Source organism: Rhinolophus ferrumequinum, chromosome 16 (assembly GCF_004115265.2).
Source record: "Rhinolophus ferrumequinum isolate MPI-CBG mRhiFer1 chromosome 16, mRhiFer1_v1.p, whole genome shotgun sequence".
Lineage (NCBI taxonomy): Eukaryota > Metazoa > Chordata > Mammalia > Chiroptera > Rhinolophidae > Rhinolophus > Rhinolophus ferrumequinum.
Genome location: NC_046299.1, coordinates 305,437 through 330,489, shown reverse-complemented (window position 1 = coordinate 330,489; position 25,053 = coordinate 305,437). Strand labels below are relative to the sequence as shown.

The 25,053-nt window shown below is 60.1% G+C and overlaps 2 protein-coding genes across 2 annotated transcripts in view; both read left to right on the top strand.

The window, feature by feature from the left end:
* Nucleotides 1–14,614, top strand: part of KNDC1 (kinase non-catalytic C-lobe domain containing 1) — a 51,835-nt gene extending 37,221 nt beyond the window's left edge. The window contains exons 18-30 of the mRNA XM_033131018.1: nucleotides 2,565–2,658; nucleotides 2,735–2,832; nucleotides 3,046–3,266; nucleotides 4,016–4,129; nucleotides 4,915–5,062; nucleotides 5,170–5,349; nucleotides 5,817–6,023; nucleotides 6,624–6,706; nucleotides 6,887–7,034; nucleotides 10,314–10,436; nucleotides 10,549–10,608; nucleotides 11,420–11,577; nucleotides 12,884–14,614. Of these exons, the coding sequence (XP_032986909.1) occupies nucleotides 2,565–2,658; nucleotides 2,735–2,832; nucleotides 3,046–3,266; nucleotides 4,016–4,129; nucleotides 4,915–5,062; nucleotides 5,170–5,349; nucleotides 5,817–6,023; nucleotides 6,624–6,706; nucleotides 6,887–7,034; nucleotides 10,314–10,436; nucleotides 10,549–10,608; nucleotides 11,420–11,577; nucleotides 12,884–13,115 (1,866 nt within the window). The 3' untranslated portion in view covers nucleotides 13,116–14,614. The remainder of the gene's footprint in view (nucleotides 1–2,564; nucleotides 2,659–2,734; nucleotides 2,833–3,045; nucleotides 3,267–4,015; nucleotides 4,130–4,914; nucleotides 5,063–5,169; nucleotides 5,350–5,816; nucleotides 6,024–6,623; nucleotides 6,707–6,886; nucleotides 7,035–10,313; nucleotides 10,437–10,548; nucleotides 10,609–11,419; nucleotides 11,578–12,883) is intronic.
* Nucleotides 14,615–18,441: 3,827 nt separating this feature from the next.
* Nucleotides 18,442–19,557, top strand: UTF1 (undifferentiated embryonic cell transcription factor 1). The gene is made up of 2 exons (XM_033129871.1): nucleotides 18,442–18,988; nucleotides 19,070–19,557. Exons 1-2 carry the CDS (start codon nucleotides 18,442–18,444, stop codon nucleotides 19,555–19,557), a joined length of 1,035 nt encoding a protein of 344 aa, XP_032985762.1.
* Nucleotides 19,558–25,053: the final 5,496 nt, after the last annotated feature.

Sequence of the window (25,053 nt, the reverse complement as noted above, 5' to 3'; positions counted from 1 at the left end):
GGGAATGTCAGCCAGTTTCACCGCCACTGTCCTCAGAAAGGATCACAGAGAAGCTTGCATGCAAGGCGCTGCGGGGCCCTCAGGCCTCACTCAGACCGGACGTCCAGACAGGAGAGGCGAGTCCTACTGTGAACACAGCTCCTCGGGACCACCAGCACTTGCTGCCATGTGTCAACTGGTGCCATCAACAGGACTTCCCTCCATGAATGTTCCAGATTTGCATGGTCTGCAGGGTGGCCACGGGCGGTGTGTGACTTCTGAGCACTTGAAGTGTGGTCCCATGATGGAGGCATTGGCATTTTCCTTTCATTCAGTACTAGAGACGCCACCTGTGGCTGGTGGCCCCACGTTGGAGGCACAGGTTCTGCACGCGGCCCTTGGTGCTCTCTCCCCACCCCGGCGACAGTGCCGAGGGGCGGCCAGGTATCAAATGGGGGAGCCAAGCAGTGTGACGTCAGAGCCCGGGCTCTCTGAAACACTGTCCCAGGGAAACGAAGGCTCCACCAGTTTGGGGCAGCTTGTAGCGACACTCAGCAGCCTCGTCGAGAGTGGTGCCTCACGTGTTTCTGTGGAGATCACTGCAGCCCTTCCCAGGTGCCGGCCTCCCCTGCAGTTTGCACACGGCCAAGCCCGGAGGTCCCTGGGGACCTGGAGACCAGGCAGAGGGCTGTGCTGTGCTCAGTCTGCACCACCTGCCTGCAGCCCTGGCCAGGTGGTGCCAACCATCTACTGCCCTGCAGTCAACATACCAGCTCCTGGAAGGACTCAGCCGCGGGACCACGTTCTCTGTAGAACCAGCAGATAGAGGGCATTCAAGTGTTTAAATAGAAACACGTCCTGCGCTTTTCATTTTGCAGAATTGTTCAGCAACAAATGCGTCAACAAAGCAGAGGCCACTGTCGCAGGATGATGAGATCGGGGAATCTTGTTTGCATTTGAGCTGATTCAGTTTCCCCAAATGAGCACATGGGTGCATCTGCTTTCAGGTGAACACCCCTGTCCATGTGGTGCTTGGGGCCTGGGCCCCCTGCCCAGCTACCAGGGCGCAGTTTCTCCAGGGCCTCAGGGTCCCTGGGCCTCTGCCCCCTGCCCCGGCCCTCACCGTGGCCCCTCCACACCCATGCTGTTCCTGCAGGAAAAACTGACCTCACAGCCCAGCCAAAGCCCCCCTGGAACTTGAGGCCCCACTCAGTGGGAGCCCAGGACCACCTACCCCTCAGCCCTGAGCTGGGAGCCCGGAGGCAGGTGGGCACACAGGCTGTCCTCCCCACAAAAGGATGGGTCCTGTCTGGACCCTGGTCATTGCTACCATTTGTTGACCTGAGCCAGCCTGTCCTCGGGCTTCCCTGCCCATCCTTTGTGTGGTGGGGACCAGGCTGTGTCCACAGGACTGTGGGCAACAGCAGGGGTGGGGCAGCCACGGCCAGGCAAGCCTGTGGCTCTTCCTGGGAGGACGTGGCAGCTTCTTCCTGGAGACAGAAGTTCTCCAGGAAGGAGCGGGGCCCAGTGCTGCTGGGACATGAAGCAGAGCTGGGGGCCCGGCTCCTCTGCAGCCTGGGGGTCTTGGGGCTGCTTCCCTCATGGGGATGTGACCTGGCTGAAGCCTCCGCTGTCCTCAGCTCTCTGGGCAGAAGTCCCACATAGGCTGGCAGCAGGGGCTCATCGCTGGGGTCTGACCCCTCATGTGTCCTGGGGCATCCTGTTACAAGTGCTGCCAGAGCAGCGCAGGATGTGTCCTGGGGAGGTTGGCCCAGGCCTCTGGCAGCTGCAGCCTCCATGGTCCAAGGAGAGGCAGCCGGCAGAAGGCGAAGGGTTGGGGTTGTTCCACAAGGGCAGATTTGCTGAGACAAGGGGCCCCAGAATGTGGGGTGGGGCCTTGGTGGGCGCGCCTGTGGCCGAGGAGCGGCCGACAGAGGCTGGGACCACACGTGCCTGGTGGTGACAGCTGCCACCCCGTGACTGACCCCCAGACCGGGAGGCCTGAAGGAGGCGTGGTCCCAGGTGCCCAGTCTCCTGACTAATGTGATGTCTGGAGAACTCTCCAGAAGCGTAGGCCCGGAGAAGCAGAGCCACATCCCAGGAGGTCCCAGCATTGGACGCAGACCTCTACCCTCCTCTGCCCGCATTTTCGTCCTGGGGGCCTGTGAGGACCTGGAGTTCTCGGGGACAGTTAGTAAAGGGTGATAGAATGCCAGTTGCCTCACTTTTTTTGGCCACACTTTTTTAAGTGGGTCAGTCAAATCCACTTTGCAAGCATGAGTTGACTGAGAGACTCGCCTGTGTGCCTCGCCTCCTGTGTCTACCCTGGGCCACCCATAGCAGGGCTCTGACCCCCACTTGCACACGGACACGTTCCCTCACTGCAAGCTGGCACTCCCCTGAAGACATCCTCATGAGCCCTGTGTCCCCGTGTGTCCCCACATGCTAACATGTTTTCGTCCTGCGTGGGCCCTGCGGAAAAGTGACTCCGGGCCAGCAGAGGCAAGTACTTCTGAGTGCTGCCCAAGGCCACAGAGACCTAGAGGGAGGGTGGCTGCCGGGGACTCACCAGCTTTCCCCCGCAGGAGCTGGAGCAGCAGCTCATGATGGAGAAAAGGAACTACCGGAAGACTCTGAAGTTCTACCAGAAGCTCTTACAGAAGGAGAAGCGGAGTAAAGGTAGGAACGTGTGCACCCGGCCTGCACAGGTGGCCAGGGGCCACAGCCATGGTGGCTGACTCTGCGCTGCCCCCAGGCTCCGAGGTCAAGACCATGCTGTCCAAGCTGAAGGGCCAGCTGGAGGAAATGAAGTCCAAGGTGCAGTTCCTCGGGCTGGTGAAGAAGTACCTACAGGCGAGTTCTCCATCTCTGTTCCCTCCCTCGTGTGGGTTTCCTACTGTTAAAACCTTGAAAATCAGTCGTTAAAAAAAAACCAACCTGATTTTTGAGGGACCATAAGTTGCGCCAGCCCCTGGGGTCTGTGGTGGGGTGACTGGGCACCCTTGTCCCGCACACACCTGGTGGCAGCGGGTCAGCCGACATTGGTGACCCACCCTCCCCTCCCAGGTCACGTATGCGGAGTGGTGGGGCCTGGAGCCCTGCACCTTGCCGGTGGTGGTGAACGTCGCGTCCGCCCCCTGTGACACACTGGACTTCAGCCCCCTGGACGAGTGTTCGTCCCTCATTTTCTACAACGTCAGCAAGCACCCGCGCAGCAGCCACCACGGGAAGGCCCGCGTCCTGCAGGCCGGCACCCCGCTGGGGCTCATGGCGTACCTCTACTCCAGGTGCAGCCCCTGGTGCCCCAGCGGGCATGGGCCTCGGCTCCTGCGAGCAGAAGGGAAGGGGAACAGAGAGATGGGCCCACAGGAGGCGGGAGAGATGGGGAAAGCCTCGGCCTGCGTCTCTGAGACGGCCGCACGTTTTTATGTAGCAAAGATTTTCACCAGAGGTTTAAGCTGATGTGTTAGCTGCCACGTGCCCCCTTTGCCAGACTCCTGGCCTGAGTGAACTCAGAGCCACAGGCCCCACCACACACAAATCTGTGGGCCTGGGCCCAGGGGTCTCAGCATGATTAACTTACCCAGTGGGCTTCTCACACACACACAGGCACCTCAGGGACACGCCTGGATCCCATCCATTTCCCTGAGTCAAAACACCCCACAATTGTCTGGCTCCCAGGGATGCTGGCATTTCTGCAGCTGCCGCCTCTGGGCGTGAGCACTGACTGGATTCATGAGGCTCCCTGATGAGTGCAGGTGTGCCGTCCACTGACACCCAGTGACACGGGAACCCTGGGCCACCCCAGCACCCCCACCCCACCCCTCCACTGCTCTGCCCACCATGGCCACAGACAGCCCTGCGTCCTGGGTGGGCCTTTCAGCTCCACACTCACACAGAACTCGTTCATGCTCACACAGCACTCACACACTCGCTGACGCTCCCATGCACAGATCCCAGCACCCCAGTGAAGGCTGCGGCAGCCCCCGCACCGCACAGGTAGGTCCTCCGGTCTGACGCCCACCCCCACCCGCAGTGGCGCCTTCCTGGAGGGCTACGTGCAGCAGTTCCTCTACACCTTCCGCTACTTCTGCACGCCGCACGACTTCCTGCACTTCCTACTCGACCGCATCAGCAGCTCCCTGGCCAGGTACGCGAGCCGCACGGCACCCAGCACCTCGTTTGCTGGCTGTGAAGGGCAGGTGACAGACGTGGTCCCTGGTGACCCTGACGAGGGATGAGGGCAGAGCCCGGCGGCAGGAAAAGGAGGAGGCAAGGGAGCAGGCAGTGGCAGGAGGGGATGAAGGTGTCCCAGCCAGAAGAGGCTGCTGACCCCCATGGGGAAGGGGAAGGGTGGGCAGTACCAGGACACTGAGGGGGAGGAGACCCTACAAGCTACCAGCCGCCACCTGCAGCATCCCCACAGCCGACCAGCTGGGGTGGAGGGTGGTAGGTAGACCGTTCCGGCCGCTCTGAGCTGGCTTGTCAGCCCCCACCCCACACCACTGTGTACCCTCTTAGCAGGCTGGGAGCCTGGGGCCATCGGCATTTGCTTTCTCCTTATGGAGGAGGGGCTCACGGGAGGCCCCCTACCCCGACTCTCCACGTGTGCAGCCAGGCTCCCCCCAGCCTTTTGGGAGCACCCTCCCGTGGCTTCCTGCCCTCTGGTGTCCTGTGCACTGGCTGTGGGGGTGGCAGGTACAGGAGAGGCACTGGACCTGCCCCAGACGCTGAGCCCTGGGCCCCCGTTGTGGGCTGCCTGCTGTCTGCCGCGCCTGGGCAGGCAGGGTCAGGGCTGAAATGCCCCCTTGAAGGCAGACCTGCATTCAGACCCCATATTCACCCCCTTGTTTGGCGGGGTGACCCAGGCAGGACAGGTCCCACGGTGTTGGCAGGGGACCCTGGGCGGCTCAGGCCTCCTCCATCTGCCTCCAGAGCCCAGCAAGACCCCACATCGACCTTCACCAGGATCTACAAGAGGAGCTTCTGCCTCCTGCAGGCCTGGGTGGAGGATTGCTACGCCGTGGACTTCATGGGCAACGCCGGGCTGCTGGGGAGGCTCGAGGACTTCATCTCCTCCAAGGTGACCGCTAGGCAGGCCAATGGCCAGAATGGCCTGTAGGCAGCGCTCTGCAAGTAGGAACCCCTGCCTGTCTGGGAAGCAGCAGTGACCCCTGGGCTTCTGTCCAGGTCCTGCCCCTGGATGGCTCCGCGGAGCACCTGCTCGGCCTCCTGGAGGTGGGTGCAGACCGGTGGGCCGAGGGCGGCCCCCGCGGCACAGGCCTGGAGGACCCCAAGGACGCCGAGGAGGACAGCAGACCTCTCAATGCCATCTGTAAGAGGTTCTCCGAAGACGGCACCTCCCGCAAGGTGGGGCCTTCCGCAGCCCGCGGCACCTCACATGCGTGTGCAGCACATACACACAGTGCATCCACGTGCACTGAGCATACACACGCCCTGTACGTGCACACACGCTCCCATGCTGCCAGGCCTGGGACCAGCCCTGTGGGGTTACACGTCCTGTCCGCTCACCCTGGGCAGGGTCAGGCACTCAGATGACGTCCCCTTTCTGACCCTGGGGCCAGAGATCCAGGTGGAGAAACCACTGTCAGGAAATGGCCTGGGTTGGGGCAGGGTCTGAGGGAACCTTTCCATAACATATAGGGACAGCCCCGAACCTCAGCGGCTCCGTCCATGGGGGACCTGCTGAAATGACCAGGGCAGGTGTCCGTGGGCAGGAGACCCATGGACTGGCTGTAGCTGAGCCCGTCTGAAGGGTCCTGGGCCTAGAGCCGGCCTGGTGCCCTGCCCGCCCTCTGACCCTGCTGGTCCCGCAGAGTTTCCCCTGGAGGCTGTCTCGGGGCAACGGGCTGGCGCTGCCCCACCACAAGGAGCACCAGTACACCATTGCGTCCGCCCTGCCCAAGCCCTGCTTCTTCGAGGACTTCTGCGGCCCCTACACCAAGGCCAGCGCCAAGGGGCCCTACTTCCTGACAGAGTACAGCACCCAGCAGCTCTTCACCCAGCTGACGCTGCTACAGCAGGTGAGGTCCAGCCAGGCTGGGTGGAGGGCGCGGGCCCCACAGATGTTTGCTGGAGGGCTACACACATATGTGATGGGGGCAACTGCCAGATGCACGGGCCACTGGCAGCCGCCACCTAAGGGGGGCTCAGGAGGGGCATTGGCTCTGGGCCCACAAAGGGCACATGGGGCCCACCGCCTACCAGCGCCTACGTCCCCCACACTCCCATCTCCAGAGCACGAGAGGGCGCCCTGCAGGCTGCAGTGGGACAACGGTCTCACGTCCTGTAGCTGGGCGGACGGATGGTGGCCCTTTGGGCCCCTCCTCTGCAGGGCTCAGGCATCTCCAGGCTCCTTCACCCCTTTTCTGGAGCCCCGCCCCCAGGCATCCCCTGCATGGCCCTCCACCATCCTGGGCCCCACCATCCTCACAGATGACAGCGGTGACCGAGACCCAGCACGATCACAGCTGGGCAGACACCAGAGCCGCCAGGGCTGGGCCTTGCAGCACACTGGGCGGGTACTGAGCCTGTGACTGCAGAGATGCCCCCGTCACCCCCAGGCTTGACCACGAGGTCCTGAGGGAAGGTGCCCTGACCCTCTGTGTCCTTGTTTCTGGCAGGAGTTGTTTCAAAAGTGCCATCCCGTCCACTTCCTAAACTCACGGGCCCTGGGTGTCACGGACAAAAGTGTGGCCATTCCCAAGTGAGTGTCCATCTGTGGTGTCGGCCCCAGTGTCCTGGGACAGATGGCTGGCAGGAGGGGCTGGCGGTGGGGGGGCTTCACCTAAGAGTCTCATGGACACTCTTGGCCAAAAGGAGATGCTGGTGTCGCAGACGGTCCGAGCCGGGCCTTCCGCACAGCCGGCCTCTCTGTCTTTTCCAGAGCCAGCTCCGAGTCTCTGTTGGCCAAAACCAGCAGCTTATTTCTGCCCAATTACGTCCAGGACAAGTACCTGTTACACCTTTTGAGAAGTGCAGATGACGTCAGCACCTGGGTGGCCGCCGAGATTGTGACCAGCCACACCTCCAAGGTTGGCACCTACCGAGCTATGATCTCAGAGCCGGGTGTGGGGTCCGACCACACCTCCTGTGGTACCCTGGTCATTACAGCTCCAAGGGCAGGGGGTTCACAGAGCCGCCCGGCCAAGGGTAAAGCCATCCAACACATACCACCTGTCACACCCCAGCCTATAAGGTTCATCACTGTCGTGGGGACGCACGTTGGCTCTGGGCCACCATGACACGCCTCGGTCCTCCCTGGAGTCCTCACACATATGCCACTCAGACACACGTATGTGTTTCACACATGCATACACTCTGTACAAGCCTCGGTCCTCCCTGGAGTCCCCACACATATGCCACTCAGACACACGTATGTGTTTCACACATACATACACTCTGTACGTACAGTCTCACTTGCAGTAACTGTCACACACTCGTCACACAGGCCCTCACACAGCCACACACTCACACGTCCCACACTCGAGGTCCAGGGTACACCCCTGGGGCCCCTGCCACACTCCTGCCTGAGCGGTGTCCCTGGGCTAGGAACGGTGACTCCAGACTGTCCCACCATCCTGCACTCCTTGGCCGTGGGGATCAGCTTGGTCACTGTCACATCCCCTGTAGGCAGCACATTGTGTGTCCTGAGCCAATTTGTAGAACAAGTGACACAGGTCTGCGATCCAGTAAGGCCGATCCCCCACCCACCGGGGACCAGGCCCAGCCTCGTCTAGGGCCCATGGGGCTTGGGCTGGACTGCAGGTATGTCAGTCTGAACTGAGCCAGCTGCTTCAAGCAGGGCACTGGGCAGGCCGTGGAGGGCAGTCACCTGCCTCAGGGCCCCAGGAGCTGCCGCAGGAAACACCAGGACCACCTCCTCCCCATCAGACAGTGAAGCCAAGATATGTGCCTTCCTGGTACTGACAGCCTCTGCAACTTGTTTTCCCTTTGGCAGTAGTCCTTCATGTCCCCTTCTCCAAGCCCCGCCAGGCAACCCCAAGTCCCGTTAATGACTGTAGAGTTTTCTACTCCTTTCCCGCTTTGGGGTGAACTTTCGAGCTTAGGGGTTTATTAGCCGACAGATTGACCCATCCTCCCTCTGCCAGGGTGTGGGAACAGGGACTGGTGGTTCTAATCCATAGTATTTCAAATGTCGTGAGTGACATCGAATGTAGCTTGCCTGTATCAGGGTGTCACACAGGAGCCTGTGTAGCTGGGCTTCACGAGGACCTTCCAGGGGACAGTCACTGCACAGGCCTCGGCCTTCTGGAAGCTTTGCTGAACCTGAGCCCCGAGAGACAGTACCCTCGCAGCCTGAGAGGTAGGCTCCCGTCCTGAGTGCCACTGTCTGCCGTGGTCCCATGCTGTGCCGTCAGCATGACGGAGCCATCAGACACAGCCAGGGTGTCAGCGCCTGGCCTGGAAGGGCAGAGAGACTGCGGGTGTCACTGTGACAGTAATCCATGGATGTGAACGGGCTCCCACGTGCCTGTAAGCAAAACAGCACAGACCCACGAGCAGTACTCACCCACAAAGCAGGAGCCGGTGGCAACAAGAGCCCAGTGCATGCCGCCAGGGGACACGTTTCTGAGAAAGTGCACATGGGCCTTCAGCCCGTGTGCTCACCACGTCTGCAGCACCTGCCGTCTCACGCATTGTGTGTTACTGTGACGTCCTTCAGGACAGGCCAGAAGGCTAACTCTGACGGGCATAAACTGATCACAGAAAATTGTTAGAATTCAAACTTTGGGCCGGGTGGTCAATACTACATAACAGTACATTCTGTTCACTTGACATCCCGGAGCAATGGGGTGGAAATCCAAGTTCAAGAAGAAAAAGAAACAGTGCAAAGTTTCTCACCTTAAAGAAAAGCTTGTCTTTTCTTGGATGAAAAATGGTGAGTTTGAAGGCAAAACAGGATTTTTATTTCCTCAGATAAGTTTAAAAGTGATGTAACACAGTAGCCAAGAGGAAGAAGCAACCCAGGTGACCATCAGTGGGTGGACAGATGTCGTCTGGCCACGTGGTGCACTGCTGCTCAGCCTGAAAAAGGAGGAAGATTGCGGCACCGACTCCACGTGGATGGACCGTGGGGACATTGCTCTGAGTGAAATGAGCCCGTCACAAAAAGACAAGTACAGTTGATGCCACCATAGGAGGGACCTGCAGTAGTGACACTCAGGGACAGGAAGTAGGTGGGGGCGGGGCTGGGGGGTGGGTGCCGTGCAGTGGGGACTGTTTCAGTCTGACAAGACCAGGTATGCTGGCGATGTGACATGAGCCGGTGGACATGGTTAACACTATTAGACTGTGAAAAATGGCTAAGTGCTCAAATTTTATATTTTTATTACCACAAAATTTTTTTAAGAAAACCAAAAGGCGATGGAACAGTTATCTGAATGTATCTGAAATTGCACATTTTTCTACTTAAACATGAAGAAACACATGAGATGTCAACTTAAAGAGTATGAGTGGGAAAATGGTTTTCAAGACCCCTCAGCACAAGTCAGCTGGCTGGGAGCGTGCATGGCGAACAACCTCCAGGGTCGTCTGTGTGACCACAGACTGGGGTCAGGCCCAGTGGACAGGCGTCAGGGTTGGGACTCACAGGCACTGTGCCCACATGAAGGATGGCCCTGCCCCAGCGACCGTCTGCAGGCTCAGGCAGCTCTGAAAGGGGGGTTCCGCTGAATTCAGAACTTTCCGGAAGTCTGGAATTGTGTGCATGCTGAGTGCTACCCGTGGGCCCTCGGTCTGGTGTGGAGTGGTGCGGCCATTAAGAATGAGAGCCCTTTGAGCAGGAGCTGTTCACCAGGGGCTTCCCGTCAAATCCCGCGAGCTACCCACCGAGGTAGCGGTGAGACCGCATGCGACCACCTCCCAGTCAGACACTGAGCCACGTCCCGCCGCGGACGCCGGCCCAGCGGGCAGTGAGGAGCTGCCGTCTGTGCTGTTGGCTTCTGGACGCGTCGGCTGCATCTTCCTGGGGGGGCCACCCTCCCGGTCCTGCAGCTGTGCTGCCCCCATCTGTCCCACTCAGCACAGTGGTTTGTCCCGGGAGTGGCTGCACCTGAGACGTGACGTTGAGTTCGCTGCACATCTGTACACTTAACTGGGCATTTGCTTTTTGTTTGTGTTTAATGCCCACCCTCCTGCCCAGACCTGAGCCCACCGGTCTGTCCTTGCACACTCGGTGGGGCACACGCTTCCTTGGGCCCTGGCACTGGGTTCTTCCCACACGCCCTAAAATGTCCTCCATCCATCCGTCGTAGCTGCAAGACACTGAACGCTCCATTTTCCTGTTTCAGCTGCAGGTGACTCTGCTGTCCAAATTTTTGCTGATTGCGAAATCGTGCTATGAGCACAGGAACTTTGCGACAGCCATGCAGATCCTGGGTGGCCTGGAGCATGTCGCCGTGAGGCAGTCCCCCGTGAGTCCGCCTGAAGGCCTTGCAGGGCGCGGTGGGGGGAGGGGGGTGAGGGGGGAAGAGGCGAGGTGGGGGCACCCGCACGCTGCCCGCCTCACCTGTGCTTTCATTCTAGGCATGGAGAATTTTACCCGCAAAGGTAGCAGAGATCATGGAGGAGCTGAAAGCCGTGGAGGTACGGCTGCGTTGTGTGAGCTTCTGGCAGCTGTGTCCAACTGGGTCCCTCCTCAGTGACACACTCTGCACACCTGAGGGTCCGGCCCAGCCAAACCTGCATCACGGCCCCCAGTCCACACGGTCCTCTCGGGGTCATGCAGGGAGCAGCCTGCCTTGCCCGTCCCCCCTCCCCCCCCGCCCGGGGCCTCTGCTGCTCAGCTGGCAAAGGCAGCTGGGAGCTCGGAGCTCCAGGAGCCCACCTGCCGGGCCAGTGGCACAGGGCACAGGTGCCCAGGGCATCCGAGCTTGGCTGACTGGCAACATGCAAAGTCCATTTCGTGAGATCCTGAGTGAGGAAACACCACTTGTAATGACGGGCATGTCCCTCAAACAGGCAGCAGGCACCCAGGCAGCCCCACACTGGACACAGCTCCTGCAGGCGGGAGGACTGTGTGTCCTTGGTGGACACCAGACACTGGCGTCCCTGCAGCTGGCCAGCCTGGGTCTCTGTCTCGTTTGGGACTTGGTCACCCGGCTCCTTTCTAGAGCCCATGGGAAAATAAGCCAGGAAGGGAATTTGCCATTTCAGTAATGGCAGGTGTGCAGCTCTCTGATTAGTGTCAGTGCTCCTGGGTGTCCGCAAGCATAAGACACCTCAACTTTCAGTCCCCAATCCACAATCCAGGGTGCGTCTCGGGTGGGCTGTTGGCTATTGCCACTCTGGGAATGGGGCGCCACCTGGGGTCGGCTGCGCTGAGTGGGTCCCAGCTGAGTCCCAAGCCTGACCTCTGGCCTGTCCCTCCCCCCCCTCACCCCTGGCTGGACACCAGGTCTTCCTGAAGAGTGACAGCCTGTGTCTGATGGAAGGACGGCGCTTCAGGGCCCAGCCCACCCTGCCGGCAGCCCGGCTCTTGGCCATGCACATCCAGCAGCTGGAGACCGGGGGCTTCACCATGACCAACGGGGCGCACAGGTGGAGCAAGCTCAGGTGGGGCCTCCCTCACCCCTCCGCTCCTGAGGCCTGGGCCCCCCACTCAGCCCTCCCCACGGCCCAGGCCTCCCACCCTCTGCCCCAGTGACTGCAGCCACCTCCTTCTCTGCAGACTTGATGCCAGCATTTCCCACAGTTTGGGCGCATGTGCTTCCAAAACATTGCCCCAAGGTTGCTGTGACCTTCCTGTTGGGAGATCCAGGCCCCATCTCAAGTGGCATGTGACTGCTCTTCATGACCCCCAGCTGTCACATCTCCCCTCTCTGCCTCCACTGTCCCCCTCAGGCCAATCCCTAGAGCTGTCTGTGTAGGACACATGGTTAGCCCTCATCCTGTTCCTGCCGTGCCCGCAAACCTGGGAGCCCAGCACACCTGGGGGCCCACCTGGGAGGCGCAGATTGGGGGTCTGTTTGTAAAAACCACCGCCATGACCCCAGCTGAAGAGGACATTGCTCCTTTCTGCCTCGCCTGGCACAGCCGTGCCCTCAGAAGCCCCCTCCCCCCCTGGAGCCCCAGGTCTATGTCTGATGCCACCCTGGGCCAGACCATTCCAGGGGGTCCTCACCTCACTTTCCACCCTGTCCTGCTCTCCCTGTTTCTCCTCTCGTCGTCCACACAGGAGGCAGGTGGGAGCTGGTCAGGACACGGCCTGGGGACCTGGAACCCACTGGTTCCAGCCTCTCTGTGCAAGGCCCCTCTCAGTCACCCAACTGTAAACAGCATTTAAGAGACACCACAGGGCACACGCTGTATGACGTCAGAAAACCCACATCAGCAGAATAGGGATTGAAAATTGACCTGGATGCCCGGATGCAGACTGGGTGGGCTGAGACCAGTGTACAGACACGGGCACACCTGGCTGTCCTGTGATTCACACTGGACACACTGTTCACCCAGACTGGGGACAGGAATATCCTGAGGGTCCACACCTCTGGGCGCAGGTGAGGACTTCTCCTCTGAGTCACCCGTTTTCTTGGATGACACCCGGGGGTTGCTGCTCACAGCTTAACCTCTGGCTCTCGGGGAAAGCCGTGTTTTGCAGCGTTGGCCGGTTCACGGGTGCAGACACTCGCACAGTGGTGGCTCTCCCACCGCTGTGCTGACGTCGCTGAGCACGGTGCTGGGGAGAGCTGTGCCCAGCACACGCTGACAACACCCCTTAGCTGTCTACGTCCCCAGCGCTCCTGTGCGCCCAGCAGCTGACACTGGTGCCAGCAGTGAGCGGGCGACGAGCAGGTGGGCCTGAGCAATGACAGGAAGTGTGGCATCCTGCAGACTGACGTGTCCTTCCTCCCCTGACCAGAAACATAGCCAGGGTGGCAAGCCAGGTGCATGCGTTCCAGGAGAACCCCTACACCTTCACCGCCGACCCCAAGCTGCAGTCGTGCCTCAAGCAAAGGATCGTCCGCTTCAGCGGGGCCGACGTCTCCGTCTTAGCGGCAGATACCAGGACCAGCTTCCACCAGACGGCCAGCGAGAAGCACTCTCGGAGGATTCAGGACAAGCTACGCAGAATGAAGTCCACCTTCCAGTGACGGAGGATGTGGTGTGGGCGTGGGGTCCACACGAGGCCCGCCCGACACAAAGCCGCCTGCCTGCTGCCCACACAGCCCGCTGCCTCTACAGCGCGCCAGGAGCCCCGGAGAGAGGATGGGTGTCAGTGGAGGGGGGGGTGTTTCTGCGAGAATATTTACAACCTACATCTTAAGTTGAGTGAAAATAAGAGGAAGTCAGCTCAGCCGTACCCACACACAGATCACACATCTGGGAGACAGGGCGCTGCCACTGCCCCAGTGACCCAGCCCAGCCCACTCCCCAGGCCACCCCACAGATGTTTAGTTGCTTTCTGAGCACTTTTCATGGTTCTGGCCTGTCTTCCCAGACACAGAGGACCAAGGCTGACCTGACCACCTCCATGCCAGCTGCAGATTCCCGGGGGTTCTAACCCCTTCCACTAGGGCTTCCTGCCAGCCAAGCCCCAACCTGGCTTATATTCCGTCCCTCACGACCCCCGCCAGTCCTGATGATCTAGCTCCCGGGAGTCCCAGTCCCACGGGGATGACAGAGCCTTCCCACCTTCCCCCATCCCTCCCAGCCCGCCTGCCTTTGCCTGAGCCTCACAGCTCCGCACTGGCAGCACCCAAGGCGCCGGCTCCCCCACCCCACCCCCCCACAATAGCCCCTGGTGGGGCCCCTGCGGCCTGGCCAGGGTTCTGCTTCCCAGCAAAGCACACAGGACATAGCAGCTCCACGGCAGAGAGGCGGCCTCGGGCCCTGAGAGTGTCCCTCTGCCTGTCTGGTGGCCTAGGGGCCCCAGGGCTGTGGACCCGCCCTCAGCAGCCATGCATGATGTGTACAGGCCGTGCCTGGGCTCCCACTCCCCGTCCTTACTAGCGCTTTGGCACCTACGAGGAAATGAAGTTTGCTGCCTCGATGGTGCCCAACTCTACCCCAGGCCTGTCTCCACATGGCTAGTGCTGAGCATGGCCCAGTGGGTGGGGGACGCCCTCGGACAGGGCCCTCTCCCCACAGCAGGAGGCCAGGCCCCCGGGACCATCCCAGCACCTATGTGGTCAGTTGCAAATCGCTGCAAGAGCCATGATCACTCTTTTGAGCTTTAGAATTACTGATTTAGAGCAACCGGCTAGCGGTACTTCTAGAAAAACTGCTACTTGTGATAAAAGGCTGCAGTTCCAATGTCAATGTGTTTCCCACAAACCTGTCTGAGACAACCAGGTCCTGCTCCAAAGGGCCATACAGGGAGCTCGGCAGTCCTGGCCGTGCAAATGTGCTTCATGTTTTTTTAGGCTTTTATATGAAAGTTACATTCTGCCAATGAACTCCCGTCTTCAGATTTTGAATTTAACAAAGATAGTGTCACAAAGCTGAAGCAGACTTAGTGTCCAGCACAAATACACATTCCACTTGCGACAGTTTCTTCGGGGAAGTGACTGGGCTCTGGGCTTAAGCACGACTGTTTGCATGGCACCCTCGTGTCCCATGGTACAAATTTCTAAATAAAATCATTTCTACCAAGACAGCTTCCCTGTGGTTCGTCTTGCTGCTTCGTGGGTCAGGGTGGCCTCCTCTGTGGCCAGAGGACAGTCAGGGTGCTGCTCTTGGAAGGCGAGGGGACAAGAAGTGCTGGGCCGGTCGCAGAGAAGGCCCGGTCCGCCGATTCATCCCTCATCCAGGTCCCAGCACTGAGACCCCATAACTCGCAGACCTGTGAACAGCAAAGTCGCTCTGCAGGAAACACTTGCCTCTGGAGGACAGTGCTGCAAACCACCCAGAATGGCTGACCCAAAGCCTCCTGGGGCCACGGCCCAAGGCTGCTGCGTCACCCTGCCCAGCTCCCGCTGGGCACAGCCCCTGTGCACACACATACCCAGGCCACAGCTGAGCCTGTGGGCAGGACAATGGCTGGCACGACCGGGCCAGGACGAGGGGCTGGTCACCACCGGGCAGGCTCCTGCTGGAGCGTTTAGGACCAGTGTGCTCCGTGAAGAGATGACAGACGTGTGGGGATGTTCCCACATGAACAACAAAGCTCTCAGTCCAGCAGGAGAGTCTGGAAGAGTCAAGTTTTATAACCAAGACAACGAAGCAGTGAACCCATGTGACTGAGGACAGCTGCTGCCGTGGTTAGGTGGTGCCGGGGTCCGAGATGTGGGGTGGTTGGCTTGGGTCCTCACCACTTGGAAACCAGTGAACCTGGCACCTCTTCCTTCCCGAGACACAAGGACAGTGTCAGGACACAGTCCTCCCTTCACAGCACCAGTCTAATCAAATCAACGAGAAGTGAAAGCCACGCTCCCCAGGCTCCCGCCTCATAGGTCCCTCCAGCCCAGTGCACCGAAGCTCACGAGAAAGCCCCCACCTGTATGAGGTCTGACTACCCGAGAGAGGCCAGCAGGCTGTAAGCAGCCCGACATAGCCCTGGGGGCACTGCATGGAGGTGGAGAGACGCCCAACCATCCAGCCCAGCCCAGGAGCCAAGGCACCAGCACATGCCACGTGGAGAAGGCCTGTGGGGCCCCACACAGCTAGGCCATAGCCCGGAAAATAGTGCCCGAGCTGGCCGGGCAGAGGCCAACCCAGCCTGCCCAGCCACCTGGTCCGCACCCCAGCTCTGACCACAGAATCACCAACATAATGAACTGGCACAGCCCTCACCACTGCTTGGAGTGGCCTGTCACACTGCAGTCAGTAACTAAAGTGTGGTTGTACACTGCAAGGCCGCCGACCAGCCCCCAGACCCGTGGTTCCATTTGGCGACAGAGGACTCTGGCAGCTAGCCCACTGGTCACTCTGCAGACCAGGGGCATGTCCTGCTGTGTCCTGTTTGAAGCCTATTGCAAAGAAGTGGGAGTCCTCCTGGGGCGCTGGGCCAGGAGATGCCACTCCTCCAGCCCCCATCTTCATCTGCCTCTCGCCCCTACAGGCGCTGACCTAAGGAACCGTGGGAAAAGGCGTTTTGAGGGAACCGGTCAAGCCTGAGATGAAAGAGACACGCATGAAGACCGCACGTGTCCAGACCTACTCTCAGCGTTGAGGTTAGCAATTCTGAGGCTGTGCTCCATGCCCACAGGGGCAGGACAATGACAAGCCGTAGCTATGGGAGCCAGGACCAACCCTGCAGTGCAGGGCAAGGGGGTCGGGTACAGAAGTACTACAGGGACGCGTTACATGTGGGCTCCGGGTTGCCACAGGGCTCCTCCGTCACTGACTGCCGATGTTCAGGTGGACCACCCTGCTGTAGGGCCACCCGTGCACTGTAGCTTCCACAGTATCTCTGGTCTCTACCCACCACAGGCCAGCAGCACCCCCCAAGTTGTGACAACCAACAGTGTCTCCAGCCATCGCCAAGTGTCCCCTGGGGGGAATCCCCCCAGAACCACTGGCTACTGACACCGCAGTAGCAGCCAGCAATGCTGTACCCAGATCTCAGTTTCCAGATGCCACTCTCCAAAAGGGCACCAGAGAGTTTTGGAAGAATCACTGATCAGCTGATTCTAGGGCTGGAGTGGGGCAGGCACCAGGTGGTCAGGAGCATCTCGGAGTGTCAGGAGCAACAAAGGGTTAAAATAAGGAAGTGGGGGACAGAGCATGTCAAAGGACAGAGGACAGGCGGGAAAGAGAAGAGCTCTGAGGGACTCCCAGGACCTGAGCCGGGGAGCACAGCACTACACAGGGTCGGACTGTAGCCCACGAGTGACATGAACGTCCAGAGTCCACACTGACAGAGATGGACAATGTAGTGAATAAATAAGTGGGGAGAGTTACCGAAGAATCTCTAACACTCAGATGCCCCTGGCGGTGCAGCTTGGTCACCCCGAGTGGGGGGGGACCTGGTGACTGACCCCCACAGCAGGGCAGGGACGGGAGGAGGGTGGCCTGACAGGGGACGCACTCAGGCACCACCTTCAGGGAGATTGGGGTAAGCATCAGTCCTGCCGCTGTCACACCCTGACGTGACGGGATACGACGGGCACAGAACCTCTGTAGTCTTCTCCAACACCCATAACCCCAGTCGAGTCACGAGAAGACACCAGACAAGCCCACACCAAGAGTCCACAACATACTGACCAGTGTCCTGGAAGTGTCAGTGACAAGAAAACAAGACGGAGAGACTGCCAAGCCCCACAGGACACCAAGGACACGTAAGACTAAAGGCAGGTCCCTGGATGGGACCCCTGGGACAGAAAAGGGACACTCAGTACAACCCAAATAAAGTCTGTGGCTCAGGGAACAGTGTCATAGTGACACTAATTTCTTAGCTCTGATGAGCCTACCACGGCCATGTAAGGGGTGCATGGCAGGGAAGCAAAGGGACTCTTGCTGTGTTTGCAGCACGACTGTAGATCCAGTTACCCCAAACTACAAAGCTGTAAACACTATTGTAGCCAGAATACAGGAATAAAATTGATTTTTGTTTATTGTTCATTCAATGACCTTGCTAAATTAGTTTATTAATTCTAATAATGTGCTTGTGGGTTTTGTACTTTACATGTATACAATCATATCATCGGCAAATAATGACGGTTTTACTTCTTTCTTTCAATCTGTATACATCTCACTGGTTTTTCTTGTCTTATTGCTCTGGCTAGGACTTCTAGAAGAACGTTGAACAGAAGCGGTCACGTTGGACATCCTTTTTATTCCTAATCTCAGGACGTAGTGCTCAATACTCTATATTAACCATAATGTCTGCCGCAGGTTTCTTTCTGTGAAGTGTGTGTGTGTGTGAATTGACCTTAATCTTGTTCACTGGTCCCAGCTCCTTATCAGACACAGCCCTAAGCTGCCCGCAGGCAGTAATGAACGCCGCCTTCTGTTCACAGACTAAAACCGCACAAGAAGGGGAGGGGGGCAGAGCCAGCGCAGAAACGTACTGGCAAACAACATCCTAGGGCGCACCAACGGCAACACGGAGGGGGCGCGAGGTAGCCTTCCAAAGCTAGAACTTTCGGCGCAGTGGTGAGAGGGCATGGCACATGCGTAAACACGAGTTGAACTTTGCGCTTAATCACGTCTCCGTTATCTTGCACCTCAATTAAACAATTTAAAAAGTACAACCCCGTTGTTCGGCAGGGTCTGCCCGTCGGGCAAGGGGCGGAGCTTTGCTGTGTACTCACGGCCTAGGGGCCGGAAGGCTAGCGGGGAAACCTAGGCGCCACCACAGCCCGCGTTGAACTTGGCGCGCGGAGGGGGCGGGGCGGGGCGGGGCGGTGGGAGGGTCGTGTAGACCCGGCCCGGCTCCGGCTTGGACGGAAGGCGGACGCCCTCGGGGTCCTCAGAGCGCGTGTGGGCGGCCTCACGGGCCAAGGCCCGGACCCCAGCGCGACTCCCCGCCCCGACATGCTGCTGCGGCCCCGGCGCCCACCTCCGCCGGCGCTCCCCGAGCCGCTGGCGCCGGCCAGTCCGGATCCAGAGCCACGGCTGGCGGGGGACGCCCCGGGGACGACGCCCGGACGGCCCGCCTCGCCGGGCGCGCCGGCGGCGCCCGCGTCCCCTGGCTCGCCCGTGTCCCCGGGCTCGGCGCAGCGCACGCCCTGGAGCGCGCACGAGACGGAGCTTCTGCTGGGCACGCTGTTGCAGCCGGCCGTGTGGCGCGCGCTGCTACTGGACCGCCGCCGGGCGCTGCCCATCTACCGGCGCGTGTCGGCCGCGCTGGCTCGCCAGCAAGTGCGGCGCACGCCCGCGCAGTGCCGCCGCCGCTACAAGTTCCTCAAGGACAAGCTCCGCGACGCGCACGACCAGCCGCCGGGGCCCTTCGACGCGCAGATCCGCGAGCTCATGGGACTGCTCGGCGACACCGGGCGCAGACGCGGCCGCCGCCGCTCCCCCGGGCCCGGGCGCCTTCAGCGCGGCCGCCGACCAGCCCCCAGCATGCCCGCGGAGCCAGGTAGGAGGGGTGGGGGATGGGGGTGGGGGAGCAGCTGGCGTGCCCCGGGTGCCGGACCCCACCACCCGCTCCGCGTTCCAGACGCCCCGCCGCTACTAGCTGAGCGCGACCCCGACGCAGACCCAGCCTGGACGCTCAGGTTCAGCTCGTCTCCGGCCAAGTCTGCGGATGCCTCCCGCGCCCCCAGCTCCCCGACGACGCTCCCCACCTTTACCCCCGCTCCCGGTCGCCCAGAGGATCACGCGCCTTCCCACGGCCCCGACTCCCCGCCGCCGCCGCCGCTCTCCGACGCCGCCTGGGAAGACTCCGACTCGCCGCCTGGCCGCCCAGAGAATCAAGCGCCTCCACAGTCCGCGCCCCCGTCGCTGAACGCCGCCCTCCTGCAAACCCTGGGGCACCTGGGCGACATCGTGGCCATCCTGGGCCCGCTGCGCGACCAGTTGCTGACCCTGAACCAGCACGTGGAGCAGCTGCGCGGCTCCTTCGACCAGACCGTGTCCCTGGCGGTGGGCTTCATCCTGGGCAGCGCCGCCGCTGAGCGGGGCGTCCTGGCGGACCGGCGTGAGTGAGGCCTGTCCCTTCCGTAGCGCCACGCCCCCCTCGGCCCTGACCCCGTCCCGCTGCCCTCCCCCACACCTAGGTACGTTCAATAAAAAGGTTGTTTTTCGCGATTTAATCCGGTGAATGTGTGCAGGGCCCCTTAGGTAAGAACATCCCCCTGCAGGTAAGGCCCGCAGAGGTCGGAGCCGGTTAAAATGGCCTGGGTTCCTAAGGTGGGGCTGAGAGTACCGGGTGGCCTGTTGTCCGGGTGGGATGGTAACCAGGGCTTTCCCAAGGAGACCAGTCTCCAGGGGGAGGAGCCTCTTGGCCCCTGGAACCTGAGATATTGGGGTCTTCCAGATCTTACCAAACTCGCCGGCCAACACAGACCAGCCACGGGGGCGGGGCAGGCAAGCACTAACTCCACCCTTTCACGCAGCCCTGCTGAGTGGTACAAGGGAGCGCTGGGCTCCACCAGCAGAATGGGGGGCTGGGAATGGGTGGCCCAGGTCTGCCTAATTCTATGGGGGAGGTGTGAGCTGTCTCTGGCCCCCACCATAGGCGCCCAGCGCTGCGCAGGTAGGGTGTTCCCAAAGTCTCACCTTGGCCAGACCAACTCCCGGCCGCTGTCCTGAGCTGAGTCTGGGCAACGGGACTCAGAGGTCTGGAACACACAGGCAGGAGAGCTAAGGCGCACGTAGGGAAGGGGCTGGTTCTGTCCCCAGGGAGGTGACTGACCTGGATGGGCCAGGGTGTTAGGGGCTTGGGCGTCTGAGACTTTAGACTTTGGCTGAGGCCAGGGCCCCTGTAATTTTAAGACTACCAAAATCACTCGGGTAGCATTTTTCAAATCGTAATTGAGGGCCCCACCCCGACCTGTGGGTCTGGCTGAGAGGGAACTGGGTGGGGCTTGTGGGACCCCTCCCCAGGTGGAGGGAGGAAGTAGCCTGAGGCGCCTCACCAGCATAACAATACAAGCCGGGGTCGAGTGGGAGGGGCCCATTTCACCAACTAGGGGCTCATTCAGAGGGACTTAAGTGATTGCCCTGGGCCATGGGCTCAGTAAGGGATGGGCCCTCCCTCCCTGGCCCTCTGGTTCCAACCTTCCTGAGGCCTCAGCAGCCAGTGGGTTGCAGCCCCTCCCCCAGGCCCTTTTCGGGATCTGTGGGTGAAGCGACCCCAGTTGGACCCTCTGCCTGCAAAGTCCCCCATGGGGGCCAGGGCGCTCTCTCCAGACCTAGCTGAGCCTGCCCTTCAGCTGTGTGTTGATGGCAGGACCTGAGGGCTCTGGGAGAGACCAAACCCAAAAAACTGACTCCAAGTGTCACCTCTTACGACACACTGAGGCTGTCTGCTGAAGTCCCGTGTATCTCAGAGCTGCCCAAAGCCAGTTTACAAACATCTCCCCACCCCCCACACAACCTGGAATGTCAGAGCCGCAGGTCGGGGGTCTGAGACAGCAGACCTCATCCCAGCAAACCCGCAATCCCCAGGGGTGGGGACTGGCATTGGTGTGCCCATCACGTCACCGGGAACCCTTGGCCCTCAAAAGGGCTGTTTTGAGGACGGAAAGAAACCACCTAAGGCATCAAGTGTGAGGTATCTGAGGACACCAAAGAAAATCCATCTGCCTTCCTGCCACGTCGACTAGGGGCTGTGTCCCCGGCTTCTTCCTGGGGCGCCCCATTGGGGTAATGAATCCGCACACTCCTTCCTGGACAGCTACAGGTCTGCAGGGGAGAGATGGGGGCTGTGCAGTGCCCTACGCCCGCCGCAGCCCCAGCCCCAGCCCCAGCCCCAGCGCCGCGGCAAGTTTCTCTACCATTTTTACCACTTCCCTTCCTGATGCTGTGCGAAGCCCCAATTGCTTCTCACTGGCCCTACCAGAGACTCCCTGTGCCTGCAGCTCTCATCTGTGGGGCAAGGTGTGTCCCAGTCCTGCTCTGTCATACTGGACACCATAGGCGTGTCTCAGCACGTGAGGTGAACACACCGTGGTGGCACTGTTGTCCCTGGCTCTGACACATCTCCCTGTGCCTGACCAGGAGTGCTGGGCAATGTTTCCAGGAGGGCCTCCTGGGACCACTCTTCAGTGTTCAGATTAGAAGCCTCTTCCGTCTCACTAAGGGACACTGGTCAGGTTCATACCTTTCTCTCTTATTGTGGTAAAATACACAACATACAGTTCACTGCCTTACCCATTTTCAAGTGCATCAAGCACACAGTGATGTGCAGCTGTCACCACCATCATCCCAGACCTCCATCTTCCCACACTGAAACTGTCTCCATTAGACACTCACTGCCCCTCCCCCTGGGAATCCGCACGCCACTTCCTGTCTGAATGTGACTCCTAAGATCCTCCTAAGTGGAATCACACTGTGCTTGTCGTTTGGTGACTGGCTTATTGCACTGTGCACAATGTCCCCGGGTCCCTCTGTGGTGGCCTGTCGGAACGTCATTCCTCTTGAAGGCTGTGTAATGTTTCCATTAGCAGACAACTCAGAAGACAGGAGACACACATGAAAACACATCTGCTCTGGTACCAGCCCTGAAGGGAATGGATGTCGGTGGGAGGCCCAAGGCCCCTGGCGCTTCGGAGAGGAGGTAAGGGGGAGGGAGAGCTCCCACCTCTTGGCCATGTAACTCGTGCTGCTGTGAATGTGGGTGCAAGTACCTGTCCAGGCCCTGCTCTCAGTTGCCTTGGACAAACACCCCGAAGGGGGGTGCTGGTCACCTGGCAGCTCTGTGTTGGGTTTTCTGAGGCCCCCACACTGCCTTCCCGCGGCTGCCCCGTTTCACATCCCGCCCACAGTGCACAGGGTGCCCACCTCTCCACGTTTCCCCAGCCTGTATTTTCTGTCTTTTTGACAGTGGCTGTCCTAGTGGGTGACGCTGGCACCCTTCGGTGGCTGTCTTACGGCATGTACAGTTACAGTGCTCGCTGCCCCCTTGATGACTGGACACCCACCATCCAGTTGTTTGGTGGATCCATCTAGCTCATCTTTATAGCAGGTTCTCACTTCCTGGTGTTAATTCCTGGTGACCAACAACCTTACTCTCTTCTGTGCTGCGTGGAGGCCCATGAAGTGTGCACATCACTGATGTCCCTCACCAGCTCGATGACCAGCAGTGACCATGGTGCAGCTTCAGAGACATGGGCTGGCTTGGTTTTTCCCCTTTATCCCGTGTCCTTTCTGTGCCACACCACTGTGTGTTCAGGACAGTCAGGCCCACACCAAGACCGCACCTGGGTTCTTGTCACCATTTGTCCCATCGAGAGGGGCTGTGGCAGTAGCACGCTCTGGGGTCACTTTGCTTCTGTGTGGGCAGCCAGTGGGCTGGAGCCCAGCTCCCCTCTCCCTTCCCCCTCCCAAAGCACCCGGGGCTTTGGGCCTCCCACCCACATCCGTTCCCTTCAGGGCTGGTACCAGAGCAGATGTGTTTTCACGAGTGTCTCCTGTCTTCTGAGGTGTCTGGTTCACTGCTGATTCTGATAACACCGGGCACACGCATGCTTTGTGTCTGGAGCAGCACACTGCAGCAGACCCTGGGACAGACCCATTCGGGAGCAGCACTGTCCATTGCCACAGCCACGTGTGGTCATTGAGCTCGAAACGTGGCCAGTGCGACTGAGAAACTGGTTTTTAAACCTAGATTAATTTAAATCAGCTTATGAACACACATCATTTAGGACCAGTCAGCAGTCTGTAAGACAGTTAGAGATACAATGGACCTGATTCCACATTTAGTCCTTACGTAAAATTCTATTCTATTCTAGTGTTGTCATTGGTTTAAGGTCCTATCTTCAGAATATTGCCTTTAAATTTACATTTAATTCGATGGCCAAATCCCATTCCTTTCACCAAAGTCTGAGACCTTCCAGTAGTGACCTGAGGCGATTCAGGCCTGATGTCGCTGTCGTCACAGTTGTACAGGCAGGTCTCATGTCTATCTGTTCATCCTTTTTAAAAAGAACACATTCCATTACTGTGCCTTTAAACGGCGTCCAGCATAGCTGGTCCTTAAAGACGTGTGTTCGCTTCCGCTTCCGCACTCCTTTCCTTCAGAGGAGCGTGTTTTCCGGGGCAGAGCCAGCACTGGCCTGAGTGGGTGGCTCCAACGCACTATGCTGGCAGCACCGGCCTAAGCCGGAAGCTGGCAGCTGGCTTAGGGGGACCTGCCATGGGTCGCCCCCCAACAGCACTTCTTCCTCGTCTCGTTTGTCCCTCTGCTAGAGCTCTGGAACCCCCACTTCCCACAGCATGTTTGGCCTCCGGCGCCTTGCCTCGCCTGTGGGAGTGGTGAGGCCCTTCCCATCGCCCACCTGCCGCTGCCAGTCCATCCTTCCAAGGGCGGGATGGAGGTGGGCAGAGGGGGGCAGGGCCCACTCTCCACGTGTCCTGTGGCGGCAGCAGGCAAAGAGGCTCTACCCTGGGGAGAGGGACCTGGGCGCCATAAGAAAGGAGGGACGTGGGAGAGGCGCCCACGCAACGGACAGGGAGACGCCGACAGGTAGACGGAAGTGAGCCCGTCCCCAGGGGCAACCCTTTACAGATTGGGGGGAGGGGATCTACCTAATCACACCTGCAGCCTTAGTAATTCGACACCCGCACCTCCACCCACTAGGTGCTCTCTCCTGAGACTCACCCAGCTAGGGTGGGGTCATGCCCACCTTGCCCCCACACTCACACCTAGGATCTTTCCACAAACAAACAGTTGGGAGACCCAAGGAGGAGGGGTCCAAGGGGACTGTGAAGGGCAAGGCGGCAGGGAGGGGCGTGGCCGTAGCGGAGGGGGAGGAGCCGATCCCGTGAGTGATCCGCGGTGGAGGTGGGGTTGGCGGACGGAGTGAGCGCCGGCGAGAATGGGACGGCCGGAGACTGCAGGCGCCCAGGGCCAGGTGCGGGACGCCGGAAATCCCGTGGTGGGAGGAGTGAGCTTGGAAGCGTGTTGGGGCGGGACTGCTGGGCCTCCGAGTGACAGACGGCACTGAGAGCGTGGGGAGCGCGTCCACCGTTCAACTCTAGGCCCCGCCACCCGCAGGTACAGGTGGGAGGGGACTCCGTCGCCTGCAGGCGCAGGGTTTGGGAGTATGTCGCCCCGACATAGAGGCCCGCGGCCGAGAGCACAGGCCACGCCCGCATGCTATCACGGGGTCTCCCAGGAAGACGGCCTAGGGGCTGCTGCGGAGTAGTAAACCCGGAGTGCGGGTCCCAGAGCCAGGGGAAGGGCAAGGTCCCGGCAGCCCCAAAAGCTGATCCTAAGCCCATTGAGGAAGCTGAGGCCGGGCATGGGTGACAGCTGTCACTGTCTCGAACAGCCGGGTTAGAGGGAGGGACCCAGACTACAGAAGGGGACGGGAGACCCCACTGGACGGGAGCCAGTCAGGTGAGAGGACAGCGTGCCGGAGCCCGTGGCAGGGCTGAAGGGAATGAGGGAGGGACCACTGGGCAGGAAGGGGGCCAGCAGCCTGGAGCTGGAGGGGAGGACTCCGGAAGGAGGGGGGCTATCTGACCTGCAGAGGC